The 12,479-nt window shown below is 42.1% G+C and overlaps 2 protein-coding genes and 1 long non-coding RNA gene across 5 annotated transcripts; 1 reads left to right on the forward strand and 2 right to left on the reverse strand.

Moving 5' to 3' along the window:
- Positions 1-2,832: 2,832 nt before the first annotated feature.
- LOC102721532 lies at positions 2,833-4,945 on the reverse strand. The gene is made up of 3 exons (XM_006650457.3): positions 4,785-4,945; positions 3,460-3,655; positions 2,833-3,358 (listed from the first exon to the last, which is right to left on the reverse strand). The coding sequence occupies exons 2-3, from the start codon at positions 3,646-3,648 to the stop codon at positions 3,260-3,262; spliced, it is 288 nt and encodes a 95-aa protein (XP_006650520.1). The 5' UTR covers positions 3,649-3,655; positions 4,785-4,945; the 3' UTR covers positions 2,833-3,259.
- Positions 4,946-5,155: 210 nt separating this feature from the next.
- Positions 5,156-7,040, forward strand: LOC102720419. Of its 2 annotated transcripts, none has more exons than XM_006651699.2 (2): positions 5,156-6,561; positions 6,700-7,040. In XM_006651699.2, the coding sequence occupies exons 1-2, from the start codon at positions 5,213-5,215 to the stop codon at positions 6,746-6,748; spliced, it is 1,398 nt and encodes a 465-aa protein (XP_006651762.1). In that variant the 5' UTR covers positions 5,156-5,212; the 3' UTR covers positions 6,749-7,040. The 2 variants fall into 2 exon arrangements, with proteins under 2 accessions (XP_006651762.1, XP_015690371.1); XM_015834885.1 differs by having other exon boundaries at positions 6,703-7,040.
- Positions 7,041-9,739: 2,699 nt separating this feature from the next.
- LOC107303860 lies at positions 9,740-11,514 on the reverse strand. 2 transcript variants are annotated; one of them, XR_001549828.1, is made up of 3 exons: positions 10,731-11,514; positions 10,409-10,647; positions 9,740-10,141 (listed from the first exon to the last, which is right to left on the reverse strand). It is a non-coding gene; the product is annotated as an uncharacterized LOC107303860 (long non-coding RNA). The 2 variants fall into 2 exon arrangements; XR_001549827.1 differs by having other exon boundaries at positions 10,402-10,647.
- Between the last annotated feature and the right edge of the window lie 965 nt (positions 11,515-12,479).

Here is a 12,479-nt window from a genome sequence, read left to right on the forward strand (position 1 = left end):
AGTTAAAAATTTAAATTTTGATATATACTATCACGCTGATACGGTACACCTGTACGTATATGCTACATTAGACGCATCGGAACAACGTACGGCAGATCCTGCAGTAGTACGGGTATACCGGTATAGTACCGAGTGTACATGTACAATGATCAGTCATACTGTACAGACTACACACGCCTGTACGTACGCGCATTGAAGACGTACGGCGACGTTCAATCGTGAGAGATTATGAAGATAACGAATAGAGGAACAGGTTATGCAGGCAATGCTGCACGTACAAAGCATCATATTAAATCAAAAATTAAATGTTTTTAACTGTATTTCGTCTAAATTTTAATCGCTATGTAACTATATACTGGATATGTTTAGGGAACCATGAATAGATACGATTCCTAGAAGGGAAGCATCCCCAACTCCCATCGTTTCTCTTCTGATTCTGTTCAGGAGTTAAAATTTAAAATTTAAAACTTTATTTTAAGTTAATTTTATAGGTTTTTATCCCAGTTATTTTATAATATTTTTTGAATTGTAATGGACAAATATACAAAAGTTTTATTATAAATTATTTTGTATTTACCAATAAACCATTACTTATTCTTCCAATAAACGAACAAGGCGAGTCTTTGCCAACCAAAACAGTGGTTAATTAATCTATCAGGAGTTCAGGACAAAATACCCTAATCGATTAGGTAACTAGCAGACTCGAGTGTGTGGCGGGAACCGGTCATCACAACCAGATTTTTGTCATCTGGTAGAGACTCAAATTAATGATAAGCGACTTGACAAGAGTTTAATATGTTGCAGTTACGTCCTGAGCTGTTCAAAGCATCTAAACATATGAAAAAAAATGGTGTTTCGTGGATGGAACCGTGAGTGCTATGTTGTTATTAGTTAATTATTTGCCCTCACAATTATGTGTTTCGTCTGATCTGATGGGAATTCAAGACAAATCCAAGTTGCCAACCTTGTGTGCAGTGCAGTACAAGTCATTAAGACGGCTTGAAATTTGTAAACTTTTTGGGGTCAAATTGGCTGTTTTTATTGAACGTGGCGCGATGTGGACGTGATCCATACTGATACCGGCATGTTGACCATGGAATTTGACAAAGGATTTATCTAAAAAAAGGGAATAATTAGATAGAACCTTTTTTTTTTGTTCTCTTGGTTTTCATTTGCACGTCTGCGACTTTAAAGTCGGCTGAGTTGACTAATGACTTGTTTGTTTAGCACCGCTAAAACACTATCAGTGCGGGGAAGATAAACGTACTCCCACATTCAAAAATATAATTTGTATTTTGACCGTTAAAATTTTAGCTTTGATATAACTATAACTCGCTACTCTACTTGGATAGCTTGTACCCAGATTGTAACTGTTTTTACAGTCAAGATAGTAATATTTCGAAAAAGATGGAGTAACTGTCTTCAAAACATTTTGATTTAGACGCGGGAATAATTTGCATTTTCATGTGAAAGTCCGTTATCCAGTCAGTTTCTTCTTTCAATAGTTCGGTCTCGAGGTATATAATCCGCTATAATTGTTTATCGGACGTTCAAAGCTCAGCATTCAAATTTCTCTTTCAATATTTCTTGGTACCATGAATTGATTGTATATCACTTCAACTTCCTACTCTACCTACATGGATGGCTACACGTGACACGCTTCCCAAGTCATATATACACATACAATAATGCTATACATACTACTTTTATCGTACAACCAGCGAACGATCACACATGAACATACGAACTGTGCGAGTATGCACGGACGCAGGCTGCGACCACAAGCCGAACAACCGTGGCCGCCAAGGCCGAAGTATTTCGTCGTATGATTATCGTATCAATAAAGTCGTACGTATAGTAGCGATATATATATATATATATATATATATGGGTGATTATTTGGTTTTTTCATGAAAAAATTAATATTTATAAATAAAAATTAATTTATAACAAAAAAATTATATAGATATTCTTAGCGAGGTAAAAAATAAATCACGATAAAAACATCACAAAATCTACTTAAAATTTATTTTTTAGTTATAAACATAAGTAAAAGAGGATAGATTGGGCTGATAATCCACACAAAATATCATTAAATTGCCCACAGCAACTGGTGAGGGTTGTTTGACCGTCCTTCAACAGTGTGGTCCTGTTTCCTGACAACGTCCATCTAAGGCCTCTTTCATTGTCCATATAGATTTTCACGTACACATTTGAAAGATATGTTTCATCCAAATATTTCTAAATAAAGTTATCCGTCTAATATTTTTCAAACAAAATTTTAATTTTGTAATAGTTAAATCATTCATTTATACTCTAAAATATAGTTACAGAAAATCAAATAATTCTTCAACCCAGCTATGTCAAACGATACATCTCCCAAGTTTTCTTAAAGTCTTCTTTTGAGATTACCATCATCTGCTTAATTGATAAATTGATGCACCATCGTTAATTAATACTCTGGATGGGGTATCCCTCAGAGGATCCGGTTCCATCGGGAGGAGGCATGATAAAGTAGAGACCAGTGTTGGACATGGACTGGTCCAACAAAAAAGCCTTGATTAAGTTACATCAATATCACGTCTGTTTCAGCCAGTTCGTTTAGTAGTATTGAATAAATCCGTGGCTCGTGTCACCTTCAAGGTACCTGGAAAATTCAATGGCCGCAATTTGGATGCAGAAATATCACTATTGTTAAAACATTTTTTAAAATAAAACGAACAAGGACATAGCATGACGCCCACGTATTGACAAGCAAAAACGCTGAAATTTGACCCTAAAAATTCACTGGGGTTCAGCATCATAACTACTTATATCGGTAAATGCGTGTCAAAACTGGAGAAGGGGAGAGTAACATGCTACATATCAAAAAGAAGGGAAAAAACCTCATCCTGGGAATGATGATCAGGCCCATGTGAAATTCAGCCCATACCCATTATCAGCGTCTGGAGTCTCCTGGGTCGAATTCTTGTAGCCCCTCTGAAACAAAGGTTAGACCTCATGTAGCAGAAGTTACTACCAAGCTAGTAGGAATCTGATATATGAGCAAGACTGATCAGCATAAACTTGGTACTTATTACAGTCTGACTCTCTGAATTGTATTCCTACTTGGTCAACATCCGTTTTCAAAATGTAAAAACAGCAAATATCACTTAAAAGCAGCACAATATTCTTCTGTTATTACAATATTCTGACTGCAAAGTTCCACAGGATCAGACGGAGTAGAAGGCAACAATAAGCTGCCATCAACCGTTGCAATCTACCGCGAGACACTGGTCTGAAGCGGCAAAGCGCTTTCGACTTCAGCTTCCTTTGCTTCAGCTGAACGCTCTGCGACGACCTTTGACATCCCAAACATCTGTGGGGGAAATATAAAGGGCAATAAAGGTTTGATTCTCAAACATGTCCAAAATGTAGGAAGAACAAAGAAGTGGGTATCAGAGTGTTGGCACAGCTGACCTTCTGAATGGTGTTTTTGAAGCATGTCTTGTGCTCGTCCATGGAAGCATGGATGAACTCATCAATATGGTCTTTCAGATCTTCGAGGAATGTTGCGTCATCAGACTTCTTCTTCCGACAAGAGGCCATGGCTGGGTTCTTTGGAACAGAAGAGGCGGACTCTTGAGATTGTGTCTTGCTGGATTCCATCGTAAGTCTGAAATAAACCAAAGCAACTAGCAAAGTAAAGCTGATGTGTGTATTCTGAAGAAAAGGACATAACATTACTGGGAACCAACATCTGTATATTCTCAGCCAGGGAGAATACTTAAAAATGAGGAGCACTTTCATCATATCACAATTAATTCAACTTGACAAAAATTAGCCACCAGAACCATCAACCAAGAGGATGGTAATAGACAAATAGTTACATAAGCTAGAACAAAACAACTTTGGAATCCATCAAACTGAGAGCACAAAGACAGAGATCAAATCATGACTAATGAGCTCGTGGGTTTGCATAAGGAACAAAAATAAGTTATTCAGAGGTATAAAAACGGTGAAGAGAGTATGAACAAATCAAACTTCATGTAAAATGCTATGGTTGAGGTTGAAGAAAAGCATATAGCAGTAATAAAGCAACAATGACATAAACATCATAAATTTGCATTCACCACCTCTAAGATAATCTGTTTACAGCAGCGTGTGTCAAACAGGAGAATGCAAGGTGAAATAGGGATACTCAGTATGCAAACTTCGGAGTTTCAAAAAGATTTTGTAGGGCAAGCAGAAGCACAGAAGAAGTTTAATGTAAAATTTATATGCCATGAGTGTTCAGTTATATTCCTCAGTTACACCAAACGTTGCATATATAAAACTAGTTAAAAATAGTTAAAAGAAACAGCTTCCAGTAGGTTCAAACTATTAATCTGTACAGCCATATTTTCAGAAATATAACCTTCAAGAGATCAAGGTGAGATCACATCGTAAGTTTTAGCATTTCAAGCGGTGAAAATCTCCTGCTAAGCTACTAAACGCTAAGGCACGTGACAAGCTCAGAACACTAAACCAAACGCACGCGCCAGTTCCCCCAAACTGAACGCTCTGCACCTCACAGGAATTTCGACGAGCAGCTAGTGAGCAACCTTCCCAACAAGAAACCACGCAAGCAAAACGATAACATGGCATCGATCCATCATCACGCAGGAGCCTGCTCTTGCGTCTACTCCGGCTCGCATCGGGCAAGAGGCGTCTGCCGCACCAGCTCTTCGCGGCGCCACACCTGCATCACAAAGGAGGTAGCTAGCCATGGGGGGTAGGTGGGTGGGTCGATGCTCTTCTCTTACCTCGAGGAAAGCGAGCGATCTGTCAGGAGAGGACGACGGCGGCCGGCGAGAGCGATCGAGTGGATGGAATCGGGGATGGCGCCGAGAGGAAGGGGGAGGCCGTTGTTTTCTTGGAGGAAGGGGAGCAGCACGCCACCGGTTTTGCCTCCTCTTCTTTCTTGGAAAACACTGAACTGAAACAGCGGGTAGCACACGGGAGGAAGAAGCGACCCCCTGGAAGGATTTGGGCCATGGCTTGCGTTCGGGCCTTGACTGGGCCAGAATGGCCTTTCATCCGGCCCATCACTGTGCTAATCAAGATAGTGGTGGGCTGGATTATAAATCATCGGCTCCTGCACGATCGCATCACTTCTTCTACCCCGACCCCGACCCCGACCCGTATTGATTCCAACGCCTCAAAAGAAAAGGGGAAAAAACCTAGGTCAGCCATGGCGACGGCGGGGGCTGTGCCATCCTGGGTGGTGCTGGATCGGCTGGTCCACCTCCACAAGGTGGACGACGAGGAGGAGCAGGACTGGGCAACCATCGAGTGCTCGGAGACGAAGGCGTACGTCACCGTGGAGAACGGGGACGAGAGCCCCGACGGGACGTCCCCGTTCAGGCTGTCGCCGTTCGACGGCCTGGAGCTCCTCGTGCGCGTCGCCGAGCCTCCTTACCCCTCCGCCCTATCCATCCGCCTTGTCGACGACCCCGACAAGGACGACCGCCGCGGCTTCCTCAGCAACGTCCTGCTCGCCGGCGGCGGCTTCCTCGTCCTCGGCTCGTGCCTGCCCGATACCAGGGGCTCCAACTCGTACATTGTCCTCGACGCCCCAAGTGGTTCCCTCGCCATGATTAGCACCCTATCTCTCCGTTTCCGACCGTCCGTTGCCTATACACCTCTTCCCCTCCGGCGACCAGATGGCGGTTACGTGCTCGTGCTCATAGCGATGGATATGATGAACTCCAGGCCTGCAGATGGCAGTGGCTACTTGCCGGAAGTTATCTGTCTGATGCCCTCATGGCTTCCCTTTGATCACCCTTGGCAGCTCAAAACACCACTCTTCCCTCCGGAGAAGCCCAGATTGTTCGGGGCCCATGAGATCTTCTCGTTCCAAGGCCACGCTTTATGGGTGGACCTCGGCAGAGGCATCCTCTCCTGTGACTGTGAAGACATCCTCCTCTCCAGCAATGGCGACGTGCAATTCAGATACATTGACCTGCCCATGGGTTGCAAGGTTGACTTTGATCCATCCTACCACAGGGCACTGCCATCTGAATACCGGGCCATCCGTGGCATGGGTAACTCTATCAGGTTTGTCTCCATTGAGGGATACACAACTATGCACCGCCGTGACATGGTATTGTGCATGTGGACTTTGATTGTTCCGTCCTCCTCCGGATGGCGCAAGGTAGGGGAGATCTCGGTCGGGGAACTGTGGGAACAGAAGGGGTTCAAGACGGCGGGGCTGCCGACTCACGTGCCACCGACCAGGCCCATGCTGAGCAGCCATGAGGATGGTGTTGTTTACTTCCTACTAGGTGACTTCTACGAGGATGAGGACAAGGATGAGAAGTACATCCACATGTTTAGCATCAACCTGCTCACAAGAAAATTCGTCTCGTCTTGGAGAATTCCTTCCTCTTGCTGTCCTCAGTCCAATCTGGAGTTGCTTATGGAGTCTGATATATTGAAGGACATTGGGAGTCATCGTCTTCTTCCAATTGCCGTTCCACACCACGGTGAGGCCAAGAGGATGAAGTGGGATCATCATGAGACTGTTATGGGTTTGACTAGGTAATTCTACTAAAGAAACTGCTATCAAATGTTTATTTCTGTTTCCATTGTGGTATTCAAAGTTTCTTTTGGTTTACAGCAATGAAGCAACATTCACTGATGTAGCCTTCTTGGTTTTTTTCTTTGTTTTTACCTTAGCAGCAAAGAAGACTTGGGAAGAGCAGAAAAGACATCTGGGATGGTCTAGCTCTTGTCCGCAAAGGATGGCTAGAACAGTGAGTTGGGTGAATCCTCTAAATGAAATTTGTTAATGATGTTACTTCTTATATAATGGATACTGTAATATACTAGTATAAATGCTACACCAGGCTTTCATTATTGTCGATCTACCTATGACATTATTCTTACCTGTTATTGTGGCTATTTGGTTGAAAGCGAGTCAGAGAATTCTGTCTGCTATGCTTGTTATACCCTTTGTCAGTTAAACCTAATCTTGTGACGGCTTAACTTGCTTTCAACAGTAGCACAAATTTCATCAACTGCTCTGGTTGTTTAATATCTTGCCACGATTGCACAATTTTCATCGAAGTGCTTGCTGCAATACCCTTTCTATAAGTTCACCTAATCCACTGCTTAACTTGCTGTCAAAAAAGCAATTGTGCATGATCTGGAACCATGAAGGAAGCAAATTGTCTGCCTTCAGAATATTCTGGTACACATCTTCTACCGTAAGGCAGGTGCCTTTACATGTGGGGGGAATCATAAACCATTGATATTTGCCTCTTATCTGCGAGATGATGTGCTTAGCTATGGTCTGTGAGATTGATGTGCTTACCGATGGATGGAATTGATTTTCCATGTGATGATTAACTGGTGCGTCATGGAGTTTGATAACCAGGTTTCACTGTGAGATGATGGAATTGATAGCAAGCTGGTGAGTTGTTCGAAAACGTTCCCTCAACTTGCAGCACATGTGAAAAATGCATGTGTTATGTGAATATACTCGCTCTATGCTTGGTTAGAATGCCAAACTTAAAATTAGTAACTGTCCTAGGATTGGAAATTTGGAATGCTAGAGAAATTAATTCTTTGTGGATAGCAGCCGATCGGGTGCCTGCCAGAACGGATTGACTGCAACTAAGGGCCTGTTGTTTGTCCAGTGAGCAGGCTGCAAATGAAGGCATAATGAGGGTATTTATGGGATCTGTTTTGACTAGGTTATGTTATGTCAACTACTGTTGTTGGTGTCGTGTATGACTTCTTGGGGTCAAGACGGTAATTCTTAATTTAAGAATATGTCGTTTTTCATTTTCGACCTTTGGGATTATATGCTATATTTGGAATCCCTTGAGATGCCAACATTTTGACCTGAGCTTAATTAGACATTACACGGGCAGTGTCGTTGAACTTTGGGGTTGATAGCAGTATGGTATTGGCTGATTTTCAATGTTCTCACGGTTTGGGTCTCTGAGGTGATGGTACTGCTACAAGGGTACATTCCATTGGATCTCCTCTATTGAAGAGCATGCAGTTGCTGTCGTTTTTTCTGATTGAAACACCATACATAAAGGTATAGACCTCTTCTGCAGTGACAGGCTAGCTTTGTTGTATTTGTTTCGGCTGCTTTTGATCAGCGATGGTGAATTCATGGTGAAATTTGCTAAGTCAGTTTAATAGGACGTCAATACATAACTTTAGATATATAACCTGAGCATTTTCAACTGTAAACACGACTTGAGATTTTCAGACATCGTATCAGGTCTGATTGTCTAGAAAGTGAAGCTTGGCACGCTCCTGAACATCCTCGATATTTTCAATTACCAGTGAGATCGAAAAACCTGCACTTCTGGATGCAGATCCAGCCAACTAGATTAAAGTTAAAATAAATATGCATGCTATACAAGGGGAAAAAACAGCTCTTGTTACTTGTTCTTGAACAGCTCATGAGGATAATTCTTCAGCAGATCAACACTGCTACATTTCTCCAACCTCCCAGCTGCTTTCTGCATGCATGCAGCCAGCATATGCTCTTGGTGGGGTATATCCAGGGAGAGAAGCTGATCAAGAACATGGATCAATGACCAACTATATATACCAGCCAATCGACACCAACACAATGCAGATCGCCCAGTGCAGGATCGACAACGAGCAGTCAAACCGAAACAACTAGCTGCGTAAAAAGTTAAATCACAAAAAACCCGGGCCATCAGTATATATCTTCAGAAGTTCAGAAATATTGTGCTACGAATAATGCCAATTCGATCTCCTCGGTGCATGCGTGACTCTGCCGGCCTCTCTCTGGACGCTGCCTATAAATACAATCAGAATTCGAATCCTCCTAGAGGCAGGGCGAGCTATACTGACATGCATACAAGCAAAGGCCAGCGAGACCATATGATCTATACGTGGATATATAGCTAGTAGAGCGAAGTGTCTTGACATTGAGGCCCATGCATCACTGGGCAGTGGCCGAGGATGATCAAAACGGGCAGCCACTGCCAAAGGAGACTTGCCCAGCAATGCAGCTTTGAGGCCACAGAAATAACGTATGATTTAATTGCCTAGTGTTGTTTTCCTTGCAATCATAATGCACACAGAGACGTGGCTTCATCGGCTGCCAATAGATCTGTTGGGATCAAGACGGTAATTCTTAATTTAAGATTATGTCGTTTTTCATTTTCGACCTTTGGGATTATATGCTATATTTGGAATCCCTTGAGATGCCAACATTTTGACCTGAGCTTAATTAGAGATTACATGGGCAGTGTCGTTGAAGTTTGGGGTTAATAGCAGTATGGTATGGGCTGATTTTCAAAGTGGGCATATTGTAAAAGAAAACCTTAGTACTTACAGTGGGTACCTTTGTTGGAGCTTACTTTGTGGAGTTTAAGATGATACTTATGATCTGATAATGCCTTTTTGTCATAGCCATTATGCCTCCTAATATCAGTCATATAATGATGCCGATAATTAAGCCTTGGAGGCATATGACCAACACTTCTTTAAATGGGCAGCTAGTGTAGTCACGCCTGAAACACGTGCGGTTTTGTGTAAGCATGTGGGAGTATTTTGAAACCATGCATGTTTTTTTTAGTTGGCTAGGGTTCTTTAATATATTATTACCTTTCTTTTTACCTCTTGCACACCATTATTACCTCTGCACACCAGAAGGTTCCTGCAACCATTAGCAGGAAAAAGATGCTAAGCAGGGTTCAATTCTTCATGGTAGCTAGCCAGGAGAATATATCACACAAATGATGCCATCTAGATAGCAGGATAAGGGGCATAAGTGATTTTAAACCTAAGACAAGAAGTACGATATCCAACTCCAACAAAAAAAAAAGGAGAAACCGCAGTGGGTGAGCATGCCATCTGCTTGTATTTGCTTTTTACATGTCAGACAGCTAGAGAATGCATCAATTTTCACTCAAAGTTCTATTTGACTGCATACATTTTATCAAGTGTGTAACAAAACTAGAATGGGCCTGCCCGAGATAACCCAACAAAACATGGATTGCAAGCCACTACAGAACCCAATATAGACACTTGATGATTCCAACAAAAGTAGGATGTACGTCCGACACTTCCACTGTTGCCTCTTGTTAACTTCCATCCTAGCAGACTTCTGTATGTTATGTTTCTGCAAAAATTAACCAGCATGTAAGCAAATAGCAGATTGTATGGAACAAATAAGTCGGACTACTCAAATGTCACCCAAATTATCCTCCATGTAGACAGAAGATAAAAGAAGATAATCAGCATTTTCATTCACCCACAAAAGTGACATCTTTTATCCCCCTCTCCCAAGCAAATATTCGGTAAGTACACCTTTTTATCACTAAAAACAGGAAAACTTCTATTTTCCGAGAAATTTTGACACACCATTGTTCTTATGCATACCTCATACCTTCCATCATAGGGACATTAGTGTTGTCCTGGAACGACTTAACACAGTGGCAAGTTTTTTCCCTCCTCCAAGAATCCAAGTATCTCAATAATCTTCAGGTGGTTTTTAGATTTGTTTGGATCCTTGGACATGTCCAGGTTGTTATTAGGTGGTTGATATCTCAGCATAGACTCTATGACATGGGACAGTTGGTCTTCCCAGATGATACACAGGAGCACAAATACGTCCATTTCAGATATCTAAGAGAGAGAAATAATGATAGGAAATCAGTGATAAAGAAAAATTTCAGGACAGAGAGCATGTGACAAGTGATGCATTTTACCTTCCCAGCACGAACCACATGCTGAAGCGCACATCTCGACATATCCAACCTTGAAAATCCACTATCTTCCTCATATTGCTTATGCAGTTTCAGTTCCCCCCACTTGTTGTACACCTTGTACTCCATCATCTCTTTCAAACGCTTTGATTTACAAGCTTGACTTTTCCAGGATAGCACCCTACCAAATGCAGATATAAAACTCTCCAGTTCTACTGATGGAAGTGTGTGAGAGTGCAGAACCAACTTTAGGATGATACCAATAAGTTCTGAGGCAGTCTTAAAACAGGGGTGCTGATAAAGCATCAACCTGTCCCTCCACATCACACCAATACCATTATCTTCTTTCAGGTTATCTATTCGATTCACCAAATCCCCTACCATACAAGCATACTCCAATTTACCAGTTGGTGTACGTAAACGAAAATACTTAATATCTTTTTGTACACATTCCAATCTTTTATATATCTCTCTGGGGTGAAATCAACAGCTTGTACTGCTATGACCAACACTTCTTTAAGTGGATCGTAAAATACATCCTCTTCCTTGAAGCTTCCAAAGCACCTGTTGTGCTTATGTTCACTCTCCAAGCAATCTGCTAGCAAAATTCCGAATTTCTGAGCCGAAGTATTGCAAAAGAATTTCCTTTCATCCATATCATTGTCTATTTCTATCAACATATTTGGGATTTTCCTTTCAACAAACCATCTTGTTAGTGTCTCAGTACCATAACCTTCCTGTTCCACATATTTCTTTAGAGGAAGAGCCCCAGGAGGTACAGCAGCCATTGGTGAATTCCTACAGTTAATTAAGGGAATGTGATGTAATGTTATCCAATCTAAATGAATTCTCTAAGATAGTTAATTAACAAAATCTTATTTCAAATAGGAACTTGTTGCACGTATCATAGGTCAACTCTCCAGCAAGCTAACTCTCCCTCTTCATCTATAGTTCTATACTCCTATAAAAAGAATGGAGTGGTGATAATGAATCCGCAACCCGCCTGCCACCCGGACTTCATCTTTTTATGAATTGCTCCCGGAACATTCTAATACTACAGTCTTACATACATGCTTTTTATCTGTTAGACTCTACTTATGTGGCTTTTTTTAAATCACCATACCATGGAAAGTCTAACATATTTGTGTATATATGTAACGAATAAGTTGCTCTCACAATTAACAAGTGCAAACACAATGAAGTTCTATTGCAACAAAGAATGAATAACATACTTGACACAAAAGGTTACATTGCTTGTTTTGAACCATATAGGGACATGAATAGTCCATTTTAAGCCATTGCAAAACGGTGAGCATTTTGTCAGTGAAGCAGATCGTAAGCTGTAAGCAATATGGCATCAATAGATTATAGAAGCACACTTTTCCACTACCCGCTTGCATGGACTGTAATCAACACGAGGGACAAACCACAGATCATGCTTTCCTGACCAGCTAATAACATGATTAACCGAAATCGACCATTGTAAAAGCCTGATTAATCCATCAATCGCACGGATATCGGCGATACTAGACGCAGCATACACAACGCGCATGAGCAGAGCAGGTACAGCAACAGAGATAAGGGGAGCTTTACCAAAGTCTTGGGGCGGCGGCGGCGGCGGCGGCGGCGGGGGGTGGGAGGACTGAGGAGACGACGGGTTCGCCTCCTGCCTCCTGGAGGTGGCGGCGGGCGGGCGGGCGGACGGGGAGGGGACGGACGGACCTCAGGACTCCCGAGGCTCCGTTCCTCGGC

Source organism: Oryza brachyantha, chromosome 3 (genome assembly GCF_000231095.2).
Source record: "Oryza brachyantha chromosome 3, ObraRS2, whole genome shotgun sequence".
In the NCBI taxonomy this organism is placed as follows: domain Eukaryota; kingdom Viridiplantae; phylum Streptophyta; class Magnoliopsida; order Poales; family Poaceae; genus Oryza; species Oryza brachyantha.